Source organism: Schistocerca nitens, chromosome 4 (genome assembly GCF_023898315.1).
Source record: "Schistocerca nitens isolate TAMUIC-IGC-003100 chromosome 4, iqSchNite1.1, whole genome shotgun sequence".
Lineage (NCBI taxonomy): Eukaryota > Metazoa > Arthropoda > Insecta > Orthoptera > Acrididae > Schistocerca > Schistocerca nitens.
The window spans coordinates 20613571-20634517 of NC_064617.1; the positions used below are offsets into that span (position 1 = coordinate 20613571).

The window sequence follows — 20947 nt, forward strand, 5'->3', positions numbered from 1 at the left end:
GCTCTGATCTTCAGTATACAGTTCCAGTCTCTATGAACTGTCATCACACTTGAAAAACAACTGAACAATTCACGTTAAGCCATCAGGCCACATCAGTTTTCGACTGTCCTGCTTCCATTCTATGTATGTCCCTCTATTGCAGAGAGTCTGGTTGGCATCATCACTGTGTCGTACAGCACCATCTATGACAGTGTACACAGTGATAGTGTATTTGGGCTACCTGGCAAACACTACCTCATTTGATAGATGCCCTGACATCATTGTCGGTAGGGTTGTTCGTTGACCAGAATGCTATCTTTCGTGCAGAACATGATCGAATAGACATCTGTTTAGAGTTTGCATTATTATATCAAGAATTAGACACAGGACAGGGAAGTAGTGGTTTGTTGCTTTAACTTTGGACACCAGCGTATTTTCTACACAACATGTACAGGATGAAGGAATAAACTACTACAATTAATATTGCTAAAATATGCTTTCTGTTAGAACACAGTGTGTCATTCCCAGACGCAAGAGGAAGTATTCCATGATGAAGTGCATTAACCTATTCATCAACAAAACCTTAATTAGTTGTTTTCAAATTCCTGGTTTACTGATGTGTAGTTGGTGTTAAAACATGACCTCTCATGTGAGGAATGCGCAGAGACTAAAAATAAGTCAAACAAAATGGGGGGGGGGGGAGACAATGTTACAAAAATAAGGGAGAGACAATGTTATGAAAATAATGTGTCACAGATAGGCGCAGTAAAAAGACTACCAACAATTAAGCTTTCAGCCAAAAGGCCTTCTTCCAAATTAGACTATGTACACACACACACACACACACACACACACACGTGTGTGTGTGTGTGAAAACACATCTCACATACATGACCACTGCCTCTGACTGCCTGGATTTTCCATTGCTAAACTGAAAGAAAAGTTAATTTATCGTAATTGTTGTTACTGCTATTTCATGTTTTGTCTGCATGTAGTATTATAATCCATCAGATCTCAGTCACAGCACGTTGGTGCTTTAAAATTGAATTTAGAAAGTATGTGTCAATTTCCTGTTCATTGTGAAAATCTGCGTAAATAAAATTCACCAACATAGTATTATTATTTAAAGTGGGAAGTAATAATGTTAGGAGTAGTGGACAATATATAGCTACTGATGTAATTCTTTAAAAAGACTGAATATAAAAAAATTTTAAAAAAGGAGTTTGTGTATGTGGAGGAGACCTGCAGACATTGGAAGCTTTCGGTTGGTTATATAAAGGTGAGACAGAGATTTGGGAATCAGATTTTAAAGTGTAAGACTTTTGCAGAGGCAGGTGTGGGCTCTGACCATAATTTATTTGTTATGAACTATTGATTAAAAGTGATGAATTTGCGTAAAGGTTGGAAATTAAGGAGATCGGACCTGGAAAAGTTGGAAGAACCAGAGTTTCAAAGGAAGCATTAGGCAACAATTGACTGAAACAATGCAAAGTAATACAGAAGAAGATGACTGGATAGCTTTGAGAAATGAAACAGTGAAAGCAGCAGTGGATCAAATAGGAAAAAGACAAGGCCTAGTAGAATTCCTTGGGTATCATAGAAGATATTGAATTTAGTTGATGAAAAGAAGAAATACAAAAATGAAGCAGGCCAAATGGAGTAGAAACGTCTAAAAAATTATATTGGACGGAAGTGCAAAATGTCTGAGCAGGAATGGCTACAGGACAAATATAAGGATTCAGAAGCATATTTTGCCAGGTTAAAGATACATACCACCAACAAGAAAATTAAAGAAGCCTTTGGAGAGAAGAGAAATTAGTATCAAGAACTCAGATGGAAAACCAGTCCTAAAAAAAGAAGGGAAAACTGAAAGATGGGAGTATATAGAGGGTCTGTACAAGCGAATGGAACTTGAAAGCAATATTATAGAAATGGAAGAGGATATAGACGAAAATTAGGTCGAAGATACAATACTGCAAGAAGAATTTGCAGAACAGTGAAAGACCCAAGTTGAAACAAAGCCCCCAGAGAAGGCAAGATTCCATCAGAACTGATATCCTTGGGAGAGTCAGCCATGACTAAACTATCCCACAGAGCAAGGTAGCACAGTGGGTAGCACACTGGACTCGCATTTAGGATGATGACATTTGAAATCTGTGTCCGGCCATCCTGAGTTAAGTTTTCTGTGATTTCCCGATATTGCTTACGGCAAATGCTGAGATAATTCCTTTGAAAGGGCACAGCTGCTTTGCCTCTCAATCCTTCCCTAATCTTTAACGACCTCATTGTTGATGGGACCTTAGATTAAACTCCTCTTGTGGCTAAATTATTCCACTTGATGTGCAAGATGTATAAGGCAGGGGAAATACTCACAGACTTCAATAAGAATGTATGTAATAATTCCAGTTGGTGTTGGCAGCTGTTAATATTCCTGAACTAGCGGTTTAAGTTATGGTTCCAAAATACTGACACGATTTATTTATGGAAGAACGGGAAAACTGATGGAAGCTGACTTCTGGGATGATCAGTTTAGGTTCAGAAGAAATGTGGGAACTTGTGAAGCAATACTGACCACACGACTTCCCTTAGAAGACATTATTAAAAGGTGAACCTACATTTAATAGCATTTGTAGATTTGGAGAAAGCTTTTGACATTGTTACGTGGAACGTATTCTATAAATTTCTGAAGACAGCAGGAGTACATACTGGGAGTGAAAGGGTATTTACAACTCATATAGAAACAAGACAACATTTATAAGAGGCAAAGTGCATGACAAGGAAGCAGTGGTTGAGAAGGGACTGACACAGGGTTGTAGTCTATCCCCACTGATGTTCAATGTGTACATCGAGAAAGCAGTAAATGAAGCCAAAGAAAACTTTGGATTAGGAATTAAACTCCAGAGTGAAGAAATAAAAACTTTGCAGTTTGACGATGATATTCTAATTCTGTCAGAGACGGCGAAGTACTTGCAAGAGCAGTTGAAAGGAATTGATAGTGTCTTGAAAGGAGAATATAAGATGAACATTACCGACAGCAAAACAAGGGTAATGAAATGTATTTCGGTTTATTGGGAGTATTTTTGGGAAAGTGTGTTTATCTGTAATGGAGACTGCATGCGAGACATTAGTGCAACCTATTCTTGAGTCCTGCTGTAGTGTTTGGGATCCACATCAGGTCAGATTAACAAAAGACTTCAAAGGAATTCAAAGACATGCTGCTAGATTTGTTACCAATAGGTTCAAACAACAAACAGATATTATGGGGGTGCTTCAGGTTGTCAAATAGGAATGTTTGGAGGAAAGACGATGTTTTGAAGAACACTATTGAGAAAATTTAGAGAACCAGTAATTGAAGCTGACTGCAGAACAATTCTACTGCCACCAATGTAGATTTTGCATAAGGATCATGAAGATAAGATAGGAGAAATTAAGGCTTATAGAGGGACATATACATAGTCATTTTTCCCTCACCCTCTTTGCGAGTGGAACAGGAAAGGAAATGACTAGTAATGGTACAGGGTTCACTCTGCCATGCATCGTGCGGTGGCTTTCAGAGTATGTGCATATGTAGATGTAGGTGTATACATGGGCCGCTGAAACATTTGCTTCACAGCTTACGTGTAGTTCGCTGTACTGCGATTGCAATAGCTGCCACCACACATACATACAGCAGATAACTACGAAGTATGTTTTGGAAATGTAGGCTACACTCAGCATGTATGTAAAGCCATATGAGTACAACAAAAACTGTTTTTCCAGCACTGGAATAAACAACTATGGAGAAAAGGCATTTGATGGTATATGAAACTAGGAAATAAACGACATCCAAAATGGATTACAATTTCTCTAAGAAGTCGTTCTGAATTGTTACCATAGTAGCTGCATATAAAATGTATAATTATGTAAACCTAAGCATACCAACTAAATCAGTGTGGGTTTAGGCCTCTTAGAGGTTGTCAGGGCCAGATCTTTAGCTTACGGCAAATAATGGAGAAGTGTTATGAGTGGAACAGGGAATTGTATCTATGCTTTATAGATGTAGAAAAGGCATATGACTGGGTTCCTAGGAGGAAGTTATTGTCTGTTTTACGAGATTATGGAATAGGAGGCAAACTTTTGCAAGCAATTAAAGGTCTTTACATAGATAGTCAGGCAGCAGTTAGATTTGACAGTAAATTGAGTTCATGGTTCAGAGTAGTTTCAGGGGTAAGACAAGGCTGCAACCTGTCTCCACTGTTGTTCATAGTATTTATGGATCATATGTTGAAAACAATAGACTGGCTGGGTGAGATTAAGATATGTGAACACAAAATAAGCAGTCTTGCATATGCGGATGACTTAGTTGTGATGGCAGATTCGATTGAAAGTTTGTAAAGTAATATTTCAGAGCTAGATCAGAAATGTAAGGACTATGGTATGAAGATTAGCATCTCCAAAACGAAAGTAATGTCAGTGGGAAAGAAATATAAATGGATTGAGTGCCAAATAGGAGGAACAAAGTTAGAACAGGTGGACGGTTTCAAGTACTTAGGATACATATTCTTACAGGATGGCAACATAGTGAAAGAACGGGAAGCGAGGTGTAGCAAAGCTAATGCAGTGAGTGCTCAGCTACGATCTACTCTCTTCTGCAAGAAGGAAGTCAGTACCAAGACTAAGTTATCTGTGCACCGTTCAATCTTTCGACCAACTTTGTTGTATGGGAGCGAAAGCTGGGTGGATTCAGGTTATCTTATCAACAAGGTTGAGGTTATGGATATGAAAGTAGCTAGGATGATTGCAGGTACTAGTAGATGGGAACAATGGCAGGAGGGTGTCCACAATGAGGAAATCAAAGGAAAACTGGGAATGAACTCTATAGATCTAGCAGGCAGGGCGAACAGGCTTAAATGGTGGGGTCGTGTTACACGCATGGGAGAAGCAAGGTTACCCAAGAGACTCATGGGTTCAGCAGTAGAGGGTAGGAGGAGTCGGGGCAGAGCAAGGAGAAGGTACCTGGATTCGGTCAAGAATGATTTTGAAGTAATAGGCTTAACATCAGAAGAGGCATCAATGTTAGCACTGAATAGGGGATCATGGAGGAATTTTATAAGGGGGCTATGCTCCAGACTGAACGCTGAAAGGCATAATCAGTCTTAAATGATGATGATGATGATGATGATGATGATAAGCATACCAATGAATACGCTGTCCACAATTCTAGAACAAAATAAAGAAAAAGATGCATAGCATACTCAGTTGCAGAACGAGAGAATTAATTCTGTGTACATTTACACATGCCAGTTTCTGATGTCAGTCTTGCATTTCCATCCATTTCTTCTTCTCTGTCATTGAAATTGTTGCCAAATCCACTGTCATCATCATCATCAACAGAAATCATTCATTGTTCATTCTCATGTATAATTCTGTCTATAGTCTGTACTTCTTGAGTAAGCTTACTAACATGGTCTCTCTTTTTCCTCCATGAGGTGGTATCTACAGTAGCAAGACCATCACATATCAGCCTTTCAGCTTACATAAGTGTAAAATACTTGTTATTATTTCGAACGTAAGCCTTAACATCACTGCAAACCAGTTCAGTTGGGTTAGGTGTTACAGGCTTATTCCTTTTTAATATCACACAATGGTAATTTTCATTTTCCATTACAGACACTGTTGGAACACTTAAACTGAAGTAGCGAAGTTTTGAGCAATCCTGGGTGGTCCGTATCCTCTGGTAGTCACAGGTTTCTTAGGATTGAAAAACTGTAAGACCATCAGAGATAAAAGTGTCCGAAGAACCTGCATGAGCCACAACTAATTGGGACCCACTTTCTGTTGGCAGACAACCACTGCTATTCAGAGTATCATCTGTCCAGCATTTATCAACTGCTTTTCCAGCAGTGCTGACCCTGGTTTCATTTAACCATATAATTGAATGTATATCCTTTCCACCAATTTTATGCAAGTAAATACACTCCTGGAAATGGAAAAAAGAACACATTGACACCGGTGTGTCAGACCCACCATACTTGCTCCGGACACTGTGAGAGGGCTGTACAAGCAATGATCACACGCACGGCACAGCGGACACACCAGGAACCACGGTGTTGGCGGTCGAATGGCGCTAGCTGCGCAGCATTTGTGCACCGCCGCCGTCAGTGTCAGCCAGTTTGCCGTGGCATACGGAGCTCCATCGCAGTCTTTAACACTGGTAGCATGCCGCGACAGCATGGACGTGAACCGTATGTGCAGTTGACGGACTTTGAGCGAGGGCGTATAGTGGGCATGCGGGAGGCCGGGTGGACGTACCGCCGAATTGCTCAACACGTGTGGCGTGAGGTCTCCACAGTACATCGATGTTGTCGCCAGTGGTCGGCGGAAGGTGCACGTGCCCGTCGACCTGGGACCGGACCGCAGCGACGCACGGATGCACGCCAAGACCGTAGGATCCTATGCAGTGCCGTAGGGGACCGCACTGCCACTTCCCAGCAAATTAGGGACACTGTTGCTCCTGGGGTATCGGCGAGGACCATTCGCAACCGTCTCCATGAAGCTGGGCTACGGTCCCGCACACCGTTAGGCCGTCTTCCGCTCACGCCCCAACATCGTGCAGCCCGCCTCCAGTGGTGTCGCGACAGGCATGAATGGAGGGACGAATGGAGACGTGTCGTCTTCAGCGATGAGAGTCGCTTCTGCCTTGGTGCCAATGATGGTCGTATGCGTGTTTGGCGCCGTGCAGGTGAGCGCCACAATCAGGACTGCATACGACCGAGGCACACAGGGCCAACACCCGGCATCATGGTGTGGGGAGCGATCTCCTACACTGGCCGTACACCACTGGTGATCGTCGAGGGGACACTGAATAGTGCACGGTACATCCAAACCGTCATCGAACCCATCGTTCTACCATTCCTAGACCGGCAAGGGAACTTGCTGTTCCAACAGGACAATGCACGTCCGCATGTATCCCGTGCCACCCAACGTGCTCTAGAAGGTGTAAGTCAACTACCCTGGCCAGCAAGATCTCCGGATCTGTCCCCCATTGAGCATGTTTGGGACTGGATGAAGCGTCGTCTCACGCCGTCTGCACGTCCAGCACGAACGCTGGTCCAACTGAGGCGCCAGGTGGAAATGGCATGGCAAGCCATTCCACAGGACTACATCCAGCATCTCTACGATCGTCTCCATGGGAGAATAGCAGCCTGCATTGCTGCGAAAGGTGGATATACACTGTACTAGTGCCGACATTGTGCATGCTCTGTTGCCTGTGTCTATGTGCCTGTGGTTCTGTCAGTGTGATCATGTGATGTATCTGACCCCAGGAATGTGTCAATAAAGTTTCCCCTTCCTGGGACAATGAATTCACGGTGTTCTTATTTCAATTTCCAGGAGTGTATTATGACACACAATGACATGAGTTTGTTTGAGCAACAGTTCTTATGTGCCCAACTTTTTAAAGTGGAAGCCCATACTTTTTAACACCATTTTAAGTGATCCCCCCCACCCCCTTGCCTCCCCACCACGAGAAAAGTTCACATTCTTTTAAAGTGATTAGAAACTTCACTACTGTGGGGTATTATTGCCTGCTGTAATATCTGTAAATGTGCCAATGAACTGTGTCAGTTTGGAACAAATCGAGATCTGTAACTGGACAAGGCTGCTTTTTCTTCTTTCCAGGAGTACTAAAAATGCACTGTTTTCTGCACAGGGGCGTTGTCCCACACTGTTTACCTCAGTATCCTGCAAGTCTTGAAGTAGCGCTTCTCTTATTACAGCAGTTCTTCAACCAAGTCCTATAATTTTGAAGGTGTGTATAGCAGGAATCGATGCATGCCTATGAACAGAAACAAATTCTTCTCCTTGCTCATAAGACTCTAGTGTCCTTCGTAGCAACTCCAAAGCCATTTGGTGAACGACATCTCAATAAATTGTGCCAGAAATTATACATTTGAAGAGACAGTTAATGAGGTGCATCAGTTGAACTTCGTATTCTCATAGTATGCAAGTGCGATAGCAGAAACCACTAAATATGGAACTCTAGTTTTGCGAACATGTAACACAACGTGACTCCCACTCGGTTTTCTTTTATCGGCCAATCAGACCACCTTGAGGTGCACTATAGATTGGGCTGTAGCCACTAACTTTACTTCACGAAATTGTAAAAATAAAAATTAGTAAAGACAAGCATACATTCTCATTGTTCTGTTATACCATCAGAATCTGTTTTGTGATGTTACATGTCCTGTGTTGTGACTGGCTGATAGAACCAAGCCGAGCAGATGCCATGCCTATTTACATATTTGCGAAGCTAAAGTACTGCATTTTGGTGGTTTTCATAGTTACACTACATACTACGCATGTGGTGTTGTGATCTTCATCCTGAAGAATGATTTGATGCAGCTCCCCATGCTAGTATATCGTCTACAAGCCTCTTCATATCTGAATAACCACAACTAACTACCATTTTAACGTGCTTACTGCCTTTACGCTTTCTTCTGTTCCAGATTGACTATTCCTTGATCCATCAGGTTGTGCCGTGTCAATTGATTCCTTCTCTTAGTTGAGTTGTGCCACATATTTGAAAGTCTAGATTGGAATATTAACAAGTATGAAAAGGATAAATAGCTACACACCATAAAGATGACACTTTGAGTTGCAGACAGGCACAACAGAAAGACTGTTACTCACAGAGCTTTTGGCCAAAGCATTTTTCAGAAAAACATACACACACGAAACTAGGCACACATCACCGCTATCTCTGCGCACTGTGGTGAGAGCACATTCTGGCATCTGTGGCCGGGAATAGCGATCATATGTGCATGTGGTGTGTCTGCTTGTGGAAGTGTGTCTGTGTTTCGTTATCTGAAGAAGGCCTTAGGTAAAAACTAAATCTGTGACAGTCTTATTGTTTTGCCTGTCTGCAGCTCAGCTTGTTGTCTTTACTGTGAGTAGCAGTCTACCATTTTCATAATAGTCTCCCCAATTCTATTCAGTACCTCTTTGTTTTTTATACAATTTACCCATATAATCTTCAGAATTTTTCTGTTCTCTTCTTGCTCTCTAAATCTGCAAATGATATAAACATAGGTTTGCCTTCCTTCACTCTGTCTTTTAGGGTAAGCTGTAGGGTCACATTTTGCGTCGTGTGTACCTGCACTTCTCGGAAACCCAGGCTTACCTTCCCTGAGATTACCTTCTACTAGTTTTTCTATTTTGTTGTAAATAATTTGTGTAAATATTTTGCAGTCATGATCTATTAAACTGATAGTTTGACAGTATTCACATTTGTCAGCACCTGTCTTCTTTATAACTGGAATTGTTACGTTCTCATTTCAGTCTGAGGCTATTTTGCGTGTGTCATTTATTTTGCACAGTAGCTGGAATAGTTTTATCATGATTGATTTTCCCGAGGATGTCAATAATTTCGAAGAAACATCGTTTACTCCTGGAGTCTTGTCTTTGCTTATCTTGACCACACTAAATAACTGTTTGTCCAGATGCAAATTACAAAATGTTTCAAGCAAATGTTCTTTAGCCATCAGGGGGACATCAATCAGCTTCATTGCCTTCGTCATAGCTTTCCTTTTTATAAAGATATGAACAGTGGTATGACTTTTTCAAATGGCACCCGGTAGTTTTTATTCGGTTTCCTCTCCTAAAGACTTATTAAAAAACGTATCACATTGTACTATTCACATTATTAATTACATAAAACAACATTGATGTTGCCAATCCCTGTGCTTAGTGCAGGTACTCAGGGTAACAGAACACATCCACTTGCTGACGTTGGCAGAGGACAAATGTAAACATTAGTAGAATGCACACCTGTCATTCCATCAACCATTGTCAGTTGAAGAGTTGTGTGAGTAGAATGTACACCAATGAAGAGAAGGTAGATATGCTACTCATCTATGGGCAATGTAAGTTAGCAGAACAGTAATTGAAATGCTGTTTTCGTATTCATGGATATATTTAGTACAGTAGTTTAGTCCTTTTAAATACTGTTGTCCAGAGAAGGCATACAGTAGAGGCTGTCCTTCCCACAAACTGTGTCAACATAACGTTTCTTTTATTGTTGTTGTTGAAGGTAGGCAAAATGCTATGCAGGCAGCAGAACTGTACAGAGAGCGATACCCTGACAAGGACCCACCTTCCCGATGGATGTTTTCTCGTCTTGTTGCGACGCTTCAGGAAACAGGAAGTTTCAACCCACGGCAACGCAATCGTTGTAGCACTCGCAGAGACGAATCTGCCGAAGTTACTCTTCTCGCTTCTGTTCCTACGAATCCGCATATGAGCACACGACAGCTCGAACACGAGATTGACATTCCTAAAACCAGTGTACATCGTATTCTTAAACATCATCGGTTCCATCCTTACCATGTACCCCTACATCAGGAATTGCATGGGAATGATTTCCAGAATCGTTACAGTTATGTCAGTGGCCACAGCAGCAAATCCTCGCCAACACAAACTTCTTCTCCAATGTTCTATTTACTGACGAATGTTCCTTCTCAAACAAAGGACAGGTAAATACAAGGGACAACCCACGATGGCTTAGACAGGTGGAACTTCAGCGTCAGTAGAGAGTTAACGTCTGGTGTGGGATTCTCGGTACTACAATCATTGGCCCATATTTCATCAGTGGTAGTTTAAACGGCACAGTGTATGCCAACTTCCTCATACAAATTCTTCCTTCTCTTCTGGATGAAGTGCTTCTAAGAACCAGAATGCTTATGTGGTATCAACATGCGGATGTCCAACACACAATGCCTTGCGTGCATGTTGTGTTTTGAACCGAAGGTATGCAGGGTGTTACAAAAAGGTACGGCCAAACTTTCAGGAAACATTCCTCACACACAAATAAAGAAAAGATTTTAAGTGGACATGTGTCCGGAAACGCTTAATTTCCATGTTAGAGCTCATTTTAGTTTCGTCAGTTTGTACTGTACTTCCTCGATTCACCGCCATGATTTTATACGGGATACTCTACCTGTGCTGCTAGAACATGTGCCTTTACAAGTACGACACAACATGTGGTTCATGCACGGTGGAGCTCCTGCACATTTCAGTCGAAGTGTTCGTACGCTTCTCAACAACAGATTCGGTGACCGATGGATTGGTAGAGGCGGACCAATTCCATGGCCTCCACGCTCTCCTGACCTCAACCCTCTTGACTTTCATTTATGGGGGCATTTGAAAGCTCTTGTCTACGCAACCCCGGTACCAAATGTAGAGACTCTCCGTGCTCTTATTGTGGATGGCTGTGATACAATACGCTATTCTCCAGGGCTGCATCAGCGCATCAGGGATTCCATGCGACGGAGGGTGGATGCATATATCCTCGCTAACGGAGGACATTTTGAACATTTCCTGTAACAAAGTATTTGAAGTCACGCTGGTACGTTCTGTTGCTGTGTGTTTCCATTCCATGATTAATGTGATTTGAAGAGAAGTAATAAAATGAGCTCTAACATGGAAAGTAAGCGTTTCTGGACACATGTCCACATAACATATTTTCTTTCTTTGTGTGTGAGGAATGTTTCCTGAAAGTTTGGCTGTACCTTTTTGTAACACCCTGTATTGCCAGATGGATTGGTCTAGGAGGAACAGTTACTTGGCCTGCTAGGTCTCCTGATTTAAATCCTCTGTACTTTTTTATTTGGGGATGCATTAAAGACCTTGTCTATAGTGACATTCCAACAATTCCAGAGGACATGAAGGAACATATCATGCTTGCTTGTAATTCTCTTCATTAGGCAACTCTGGAAGCAGTAAATAATTCTATCATTCAACGAGTGCACCAGTGTATCGGTGTCCAGGGTCTCCAATTTGAGCACCTTCAAATGTTCTACTCCTGGGCAATGGTACTGGGGAGTCAAAGTCAATTTTGTGTTATGTTTTTACTTGTTTTTCATTTGCTTTCTGACAAATCCAGCAAGTGGATGAGTTTGTGATCCCGGGTGCTAAGTCAATGTTGTGTTATGTAATTAATAATGTCGTGTTTCAGTGAATGGTACACTGTGATAGATGCATTTTTGAATAGGTCTTTAGGAGAGGAAATGAATTACCGAATAAAAATTACGAGGTACCATTTAAAAAACGTCATAGCGCTGCTCATACCTTTGTAAAAAAAACAAAGCTACAACAAAAGCAATAGTATTGATCGATGTCTGAGAGACGGCTAAAGAACATTTGCTCAAAACATTTTGTATTTTGCATCGGGACAAACAGTTATTTCAGGTGGTCAAGATAAATGGGACACCCTGTATATTACTTCCACTTTTCAGCTTTCCCATCTTTGCTTAGTACTGGCTTGCCATCTAGCTCTCAATATTCATACAGCTGCTTGTCTTTTCTCCAAAGGTCAATTTAATTTTCTTATAGGTAGCATCTATTTTTCCTCTCAAGCTATGCATGCTTCTGCAGCCTTGCATTTGTTTTCTAACCGTTCCTGATAAGCCACTTTTCACTTTCTGCTAATCACATTTTCAGAGATCAGCATTTTCTTTAACTTGTTTAATTCACTGTTGTTTTTTACAATTTCTAGTTCTGTTATCTAAGTTCAATGTGTTGAGTGTTCTCTGGGGATTTGTGCAGGCCTGGGCTCTGTGCTGCTTCAGGTGTCATACCTCACTTGCTAGAATCATCTTTTTTGTATTATTTTTACCATTTCAGTTAATCACCACCTAAAGTTATGCATGAAACTCGACAATCTCTGGTTCTTTCAATTTATTCAGGTCCCATTTCCTTAAGTTTCTATCTTTGTACTATTTGATCAGTTTTAATCTGCCCTTCATAACCAGTAAATTATCGTCAGAGGCCCCTCCTTACCCTGGAAGTTATTTACAGTTTAAAATCTGGCTTTGAAGCCGCCTCCTTACCGTTACGTAATGTATTTGAAACCTTTCCGTGCCTCCGCCTTCTTTCGTTATTTATAAAACAAATTTTGGCAAGAATTCTAGTCCTCTATTACAGTTAAATCCTCTCTCTCTCTCTCTCTCTCTCTCTCTCTCTCTCTCTCTCACACACACACACACACACACACACACACACACACACACAATTAGAAATATAACATAATAATAACAGGTGAAATTGTTATAGAAAAAAATAAAAATCTCTGCAGATATTCACATTTATGTTTTTGTTCATCATATCAATGAAAGACCTCCACAGTACTCTGAGACGTGTTCCCAAATAGTGACTTGCTTTGATCACTATGGGCAACATTATCATCTTCATAGATTCTAGATGCCATCATTGCTGACTTCAGTGTTTATAAAGTGGCTGTGATGCTGTATGTGATATAACATGCCAGGAAAGGTGTCTGTTATCACTGGAGGTATTTTCACTTTTACATTTGTGTTTTTGTTAATCTTTGCAATTGAAGACCCTACAATACCTTGAGCCAAGTACTAAAATTGTGTTTTGGTGTGTCCTCTGTTAGTAGACAATGCCACAGGATATTCTAAAATGTATACACACAACACATACATGTCGTATTAGTGCACAGAAATACTACTGGTGACGGATTTTTAAACTTCTGAAACGTATAGTGGAAAGAAATGGTCACTGTTAACAATAAACTTGTAGTTTCAATGATGTCCTATCTGTGCAGTGAAATCCTTGTTGATATTTATCTATATTTGCTAATCACAAAAATGATTGCAGCTTCTGACAAGACTACAAGAAGCTGTGCAGTGCAAAGAAGAAGCCGGAAACCCGATTGATGTCAAGCTGCGTGAAGTCTCGGATGAACTGCATGCGGTCATTGTTGAGTACCTGCAGGTGAGGGATATAAGAATAATCTCTAGTGTTAGATATGAAGACTCAATTTATCTGTTCAGAAAGTGGAATGTATACTGTATGAGTACTGGTGCCTTTGGCACGTCAGTTATTTAAGACAACAATTATCTGTCTTGTTCATTGCACTTCCTTATCACAAAGGCAGGTCACTGTGGACCAGTCATTCCAATGCCTGAATGGTAATGTAGTGGTGTCTTGTAAAGCATCCCTGAAGGATGTATCAGAGCCAGGTGGACCATTGTTTGCTCTTCAGTTCCACATTGGTCACATCAGGAGCATTCTGAAGCTCATCGCAGATGTGTCGCAGATACCACAGTTGTGCAAATTCTGTTGATGTTGCACCACTATCTTATGGGAGGAGAAAATTGTGGTACCTACAAAGTTGGATCTACCACAATATGGGAATTTTTGACATTACGATCTTGCCAAAGTGATTCCAGTGACGTTAAAGTCAGGGAGTTGATTGATGACTGCCCTATATTGACATTGGTATCAGTTGCTGCCAGTTTAAGGAATTCTACAACGATGAGAATGGGAAGGGATGGGATGGGTCAGCATTAGATTATTCCGATTGTGATTTGAGGGCTGCCAGTCACCTACTTACACAGTAATACAGTTGTTATGTCTGCAGCTCGTGGTCTCGCGATAGCGTTCTTGCTTCCTCAGCGTGGGGTCCCGGGTTCAATACTCCGCGGGGTCAGAGATTTTCATCTGCCTCGAGATGACTGGATGTTGTTGTGTCTTCTTCATCATCATCATCATCATCATTCATCCCCATTACGGTCGGAGGAAGGCAAAGGCAAACCACCTCCACTAGGGCCTTGCCTAGTGCAGCGGTGCGGATTTCCCGCATCGTCTCCTATGCTTCGTCAAGGAGTATAGGACTTCATCAACAGAGTTGTTATAATAATTCCAGTTATGATTCACATTGTTTGTTTTATCAGTGTGTTGACAAGATTGATATGGCAGCTATTGATCTGGACAGGAGCGTAGTATTCCGTGGTTGGGTGTATGGGGCTATTGTGTTAATGCGTTTTTGTAGGCTAAAGAAAATACTTGACTTCCCACGGAGATGTATGTGGAAAAGTCTGTCACTGAACTTCTTGTTTAGAAGATGAAGATCTGCAAGGAATACGCTGTTACATCTGGTGTACTAGTCCTCCTTTCTGAAGTATATCTAAGACTGGACTTAAATCAATAAATCAATAAACACAACCGATGTTATCAATTTTTATTGAAACCCTCTCTGTTTTTTAATTGTGAGTTAGAGGGCCTGATTGCAACAGCTTCTTGGTGGCTTAAAACGAGCTTGCTCTATTGGTATGTTATTGTTTACAAATGGTGTTAAGATGCACATAAAGAATTATTTCAAAGATATAGCAGAAAATGTGTAAAAGTACAGTGGTCTGTAGCTTTCTGCAACACCATGTTTTCCCAGGCTGAGAGAGAACAGGATGAAAATTCTATACAAGAGGTCCAACCACTGATAACAAAGGTAAAGGGAGTGCATTTAAGAATAGTGGAATTGGTAGCCCTGAGCCAAAAGATTTGCAGGATCAGTAGTATAGCCAGAGTTATGTAGTAGAAGATGAAGTGGGAGAAAACAGAAAAATTCAATCAGTCCTAATATATAAAATAAACACACAATCCAAGATGTTCAAGTGAAACTGTGGTAGTGGTTTTACTACTATTACTATTGTTAGATGACTACTTTTCGAACTACTACTGATGCTGCTGATAGTGGTGATTATGATTATGATTTTGATATAGCATAAAAACTCCCCTCTTCTCTATAGAAGTGAAAACTCATTATAATACTTCAGGAATTTACTCAGCAGCATGTCCTTTCCTCATAAATATATCACTGAAAAATCAATTTTTGCAGACTAATTCTGTTTTTATTTGGACGGTTCATATATATATTTATTTCTGAAGCAGTTTCCAGAATTGTGGGCAGACTGGAAGTTATTCATATTTTCTAAATTGGCAGTAGCAGCATTGTCATTTCAGTAATGCGTATCCCTCATTGTTCATATGAATGACTGTCATGTAATTCACACTTAATTGCCAGGTTGACACTTGTTAGCCTGCCTTCAGGCTATAAGTTAGTGATCGATGTTTCACGAAAAGATCTTGCCACAATGAAAACACCTTTGTTTTAATGATTGTCACCCTAACTTGCTTGTCATATGCATGACACTCTCTCCCCTATTTCACTGAGCTGCCCTTCTTTCGAATTTTTTGATGCCCTCCGTCAATTCTATGTGGTAAGGATGCCATACACAACACTACTCTAGCACAGGACAAACAATTGTAGTGTAATCAGTCTCTATAGTAGACCTGTTGTATCTTCTAAGTGTTCTGCCAGTAAAACATAGTCTGCATTTTTCCGTCCCCACACGGTTATCTATGTTATCTTTAGAAGTGAATTTGTTTGCAACTGTAATTCCTGTATAGAACAATGAAAAATAAAGGGTAAACTGTAACAATATTATGAAAAGGATAGTTGCTACTCACCATATAGTGGAGATGCTGAGTCGCAGATAGGCACAACAAAAAGGCTTGCAGAATGAGCTTTCACCCACCAAGGCCTTTGTTGAAAGTAGACCATGCACTTGCAACCACAGCCCCCCCCCCCCCACATGTGTCCCCCTCACACACACACACATCCTTGCTCTGCAGGGGCACAGCGATAGTTACTACCCATGGGGTGTCCAGATGGATAATTTGGTAGTTTCCTGTTGCTTTCCACACCTGTATGCTGTTGACCTTGGCAGCTCATCCACCCTCAAGGATAGTTTTCCCATCCCAAGGGCAAAGGGGTGCCCAAACTCAAAGGGTGTCCTATCTCTATCCGCTCATCCACGCTCTGAGGAGACTTGGCATTTCATAGACATCGGTTCCTCCTTCCAGGAGACATTTGGTCTGCACCTACATTAGTCACCTGACGCATTCTGTTCCCCATTGTCCATAGGTTAGACCTTTCCCTTCAAAGAGGAAGAGTTCATAGGGCATACCTTGTACCCTTTCTGGAGTTTTGGGTGGCACATCAGTATTTGCAGAGGAAATTATATTCACGCCTGACTTACCAGCTACCAGCACATGTCTGTGGTGCAACTTTATAATAAAGAACCTTCTTTTGAATTATTGTTGAACTGACGTCTCTTTAGACAGAAGCAAAACATAATAAATAATATCTAATTATGAGATCAATTAAGCCACAAATTATCCTTAAGTGGAGGGGAATAATTAATGCACTCTACTCTTCATTTGACACATAGCATACATCCCAGTATATCTACAACTTTCTCATTTTTCATTAATTAATGTTTGCAAGTACTCTCCCCCATATTTAATTTTTTGTGTCTTTAGTATTCCATTTGTGATTTTTTTAACAGCAGCTTCAGTCTCGTCTGGTTTTCCCTTGGTAACTTCAAGCTGTGCATTTCCTGAATTTTCCCTTCATGAAATGAAATTTAATTATTTAAATTTACTTTTTTCAGGCTTCGGTCATAGGACAGTGAAACCATCCTCTCCTCCCCCCAACCCCCCCCCCCCCAAAAAAAATGTGTCTCCATCTGTATTATATAGATATAAAGCAGTAAAGGTAACAGTGCCCCATGTAGTTGAAATGTTACACAGTCAATAGGCCCCTGATACTTTCAGGTAATGTCCTGCTTTCGAGATAACTAATACAAAACCTCCCCCTCCCCCTTTCCCTTTTAGTTGAAAGAAGTGAATTAGGTGCAACACGAACCACATCCGTTATAAATATGTATGATACAAAAGGAAGAGCTAGTTAAAAAGTGTAATATCTTGATGAAATGTAGCTGAATCAGAATCATTCCAGGAAAACCTGCTAGAAAAGTAATAATTGGACTGGCTGTTTTAAAGTTCCCATAGGAATATGTTCTCCGAAAATTATTCTGCATGCTGGCTCTTCTTTTGAGAGTAAACTTGTATTTAATTGTAAGAAAAACAGCAGTGACTACCATTCAGAAATGAATGCTGTTGGTTTCAGGAAGTGGTTCATTGAACAATTCTTGCCGTATCTCGCTTCAAAGCCGGTCATGTAATATACGATGCCAGTTATCATTCAGTTGTTACAGAGGAAACACCATGTGCTCTGGCTTAAAAGCAAAAATATTCTGCACAGGTCATTAATTAATATTCCTGTAGCTCATTAATTTATTAAAGTTGCACAACAGAATGCACAAAGTTGATTTTCTAGCACATGAATGTGGTCACATAATTTTGTGATTATCTGCATATAGCTGTCAGTATAATCAGATGGAATTAATTTGGGCAGAGGTTAAATGCTATGTGGAAGAAAAGAAAATTAGTCGAGATAACAGATGCTGAATCACTTGTGCATGAAGCAGTGGACAACATTCCCCCTTTGGCATTGGCTCACTGTGCATGGCACACTGAAATGCTTCAGAAAGAAGACTTTTACAGGGAGGTGAAGATAGATATAAGTCTCGACACTGTGATTGTAAATTTACAATCAGTTGATTCGGACACCCACAGATAGCAGTGACAGTGGTATTACAATGTAGAACAAAGTTAAGTAATAATATTTCTTGGTTTTAAAGATTCCTGGTCTAAAAAATGCGTTTGTCAACATATCAACTGCATACATAGTATGTGAGAACTTCCTAGACTTTATTGATTAGGAATTTGCATCCTATGAAGTATGCAGAGTTTAATGTTCTTCATATTACCCAAGGGGAAGTGAAGCTTTTCCTACAATGTTGTATGCTCTAATAACTCACAAGAATTCAGCCAAATAAATTTGCCAAAAACTTTGATGTTTCAACAAGTAAATCCCTGTCATTTTCAAGGTAATTATTGGAAAATGCTTTAAAATGATAAGGAGGGCTACCTGTGATTTTCAGCAATATTGGTCAGCATTCTCTCGAATTATTTGCAGAAGGTAGTTAATTGTTTGCGTGTTCAGTGGATCACAAATGCGATTTCTCACTACAATGTTCAAAGAGAGAGTTTACACTCATGGTGCCCATTGGCAGCGAAAAATAGGACTACTTACTGACCATTTTGTTTGTCTTTGTTACCAGTAATTCTTTTTTATGCTCAGTGGTTCACACATAACTACAGTCAAACACACTCACATATTTGCACTATACACATTTTTAAAAAATTCTATGGATTAGAAGCAGTTGTCGAGCAACTGTAAGTTAATTTTGTTGTGTATTACATTTTTACTTATAATACAGTCCAAATCACAATAAATGACAATTATTGGGAGAAGTTTCAATAACCTTGTCATTAGAGAATTGTCATGTTAGAAAATTGTTCTCGACATCTTCACAAAGGTGTGTCAGCAGTTCATGCCTGCTGACACCATGCGGACTAAAACTGTGGAATGCATGACACAATATCATCAAAACGTGAAGTCAGATTTCTCTCATGCAGATATTTGATCGAAGCTGGTTTAAAAATTTGTTACTCCCCTGATATATTTAAACATGTAATATGATGTACAATCAGCAAATGAACCTGATTGATGTCCATAGCAGCATGGTTTGAGAACACGGACTTCGTTTGCCTGCCCTCTGCTGCTACGTATGGGCAAACCTCATTCCTTCCACACTTCGCTATCATTCAGCCTCTATGTGCTGAAGTGCCTTCCTACAAGATGCAAGCTATAATATATGCATTGAGTCACTGGTAGATTTTGAAAGCACACTCTTTTGAGCTAGATTAAACATATAAAGTGGGTACGCATGCGGCCCCTACAAGTGTGCATGCGTGCGCGCCCACTCACACACACACACACACACACACACACTAATCCTTGTTCCATAGATCATGAATATGACATTTTGTGATGATGTGGAACGTGTCACTTTAACATAAGTTTTCTTTACACAAAATAATTAATTTTTTTTCAGTTACCACTTCATATCTAAGAATTCACCTGTTGAGTAGAAAGAGTTGTCATTCAGAAATTCTTTTAATTTGCTTTTAAATGTTGGTGGGCTATTTGTCAGATTTTTAATACTATTTGGCAAATGACCAAAGATTTTTGTGGCAGCATAATTCACCCCTTTCTGTGCCAAAGTGAGATTTAATCCAGAATAGTGAACATCATCCTTTCTTTTAGTGTTGTAGCTATGCACTTCGCTGTTATTTTTGAATTGGGATGGGTTATTAGTGACAAATTTCATAAGTGAATATATGTATTGCGAAGGTACTGTGAATATCTCGAGTTCCTTAAATAAATGTCTGCTAGGTGATCTTAGGTGGGCTCCAGCTATTATTCTGATTTCACACTTGTGTGCAATGAATACTTTGTCTCTTAGTGATGAATTGCCCCAAAATATGATGCCATATAAAAGCAGTCAATGAAAATAGGCATAGTAGGATAATTTACTGATACTTTTATCACTAAAATTTGCAATAACCCTAATAGCATAAGTAGCTGAACCTAACCATTTCAGCAGATCATCGATGTGTTTCTTCCAATTCAGTTTCTCGTCAATGAACACACCCAGAAATTTTGAGTATTCTTCCATACCAACAGACTTCTATTCATAGTCTCAAAACACACACACACACACACACACAAACACATCTCTCTAGAACAGTTATATTGTGCTGGCTGAATACAGAATGTCTGTTGTTTGGATGGTAGACTCTGGTGAATTGTTGTGTCATATGTAGTGGGAAAGGGGAGAAAAGATGTGGGTAGTAGGAGGAAGGGATGGTTGGAGAAGGGTAGCTGATGGGTGTAAGGGGGCAGCAGGCAGCCAGATCGAAATGTGGGATAGAGAATTAGCAGATGCGTGGGATAGGAATGCAATGCACAGCCACTGGAACTGGTGGGCAATGACAGTGGTGTGAGGGATTGGGTTGGGAAGTGTGACAAGAGTAGAGGAAGAGTCATCACTATGGGCACCCCTTATGGCACCCACCAATGCCAGTCTGTTTATGGACCATTCAGAGGAAACCTTTGTAGTCTCCCAAAATCCAAAGCCCTTGTCTAATTCAGGTTTTTTAATGTCATCTTTGTTATCTGGATCCAGAGCCAACACCCTACACTCATTTCTCCACAGCATCAGTGCTTTCTCTTCTGCTTGATACATCTGGTTCTTCTCTGTTCACCATGCCCCTTCCTGTACTTGATCTTCACCTCTATGATGGCTCCATCAGT

At 40.5% G+C, this 20947-nt stretch overlaps 1 protein-coding gene across 1 annotated transcript in view; it reads left to right on the plus strand.

The window, feature by feature from the left end:
- The window catches only part of LOC126251387 (F-actin-uncapping protein LRRC16A), a 598780-nt gene that overhangs the window by 448791 nt on the left and 129042 nt on the right, over positions 1 to 20947 (plus strand). The window contains exon 19 of the mRNA XM_049951780.1: positions 13636 to 13752. Coding sequence (XP_049807737.1) covers positions 13636 to 13752 — 117 coding nt within the window. The remainder of the gene's footprint in view (positions 1 to 13635; positions 13753 to 20947) is intronic.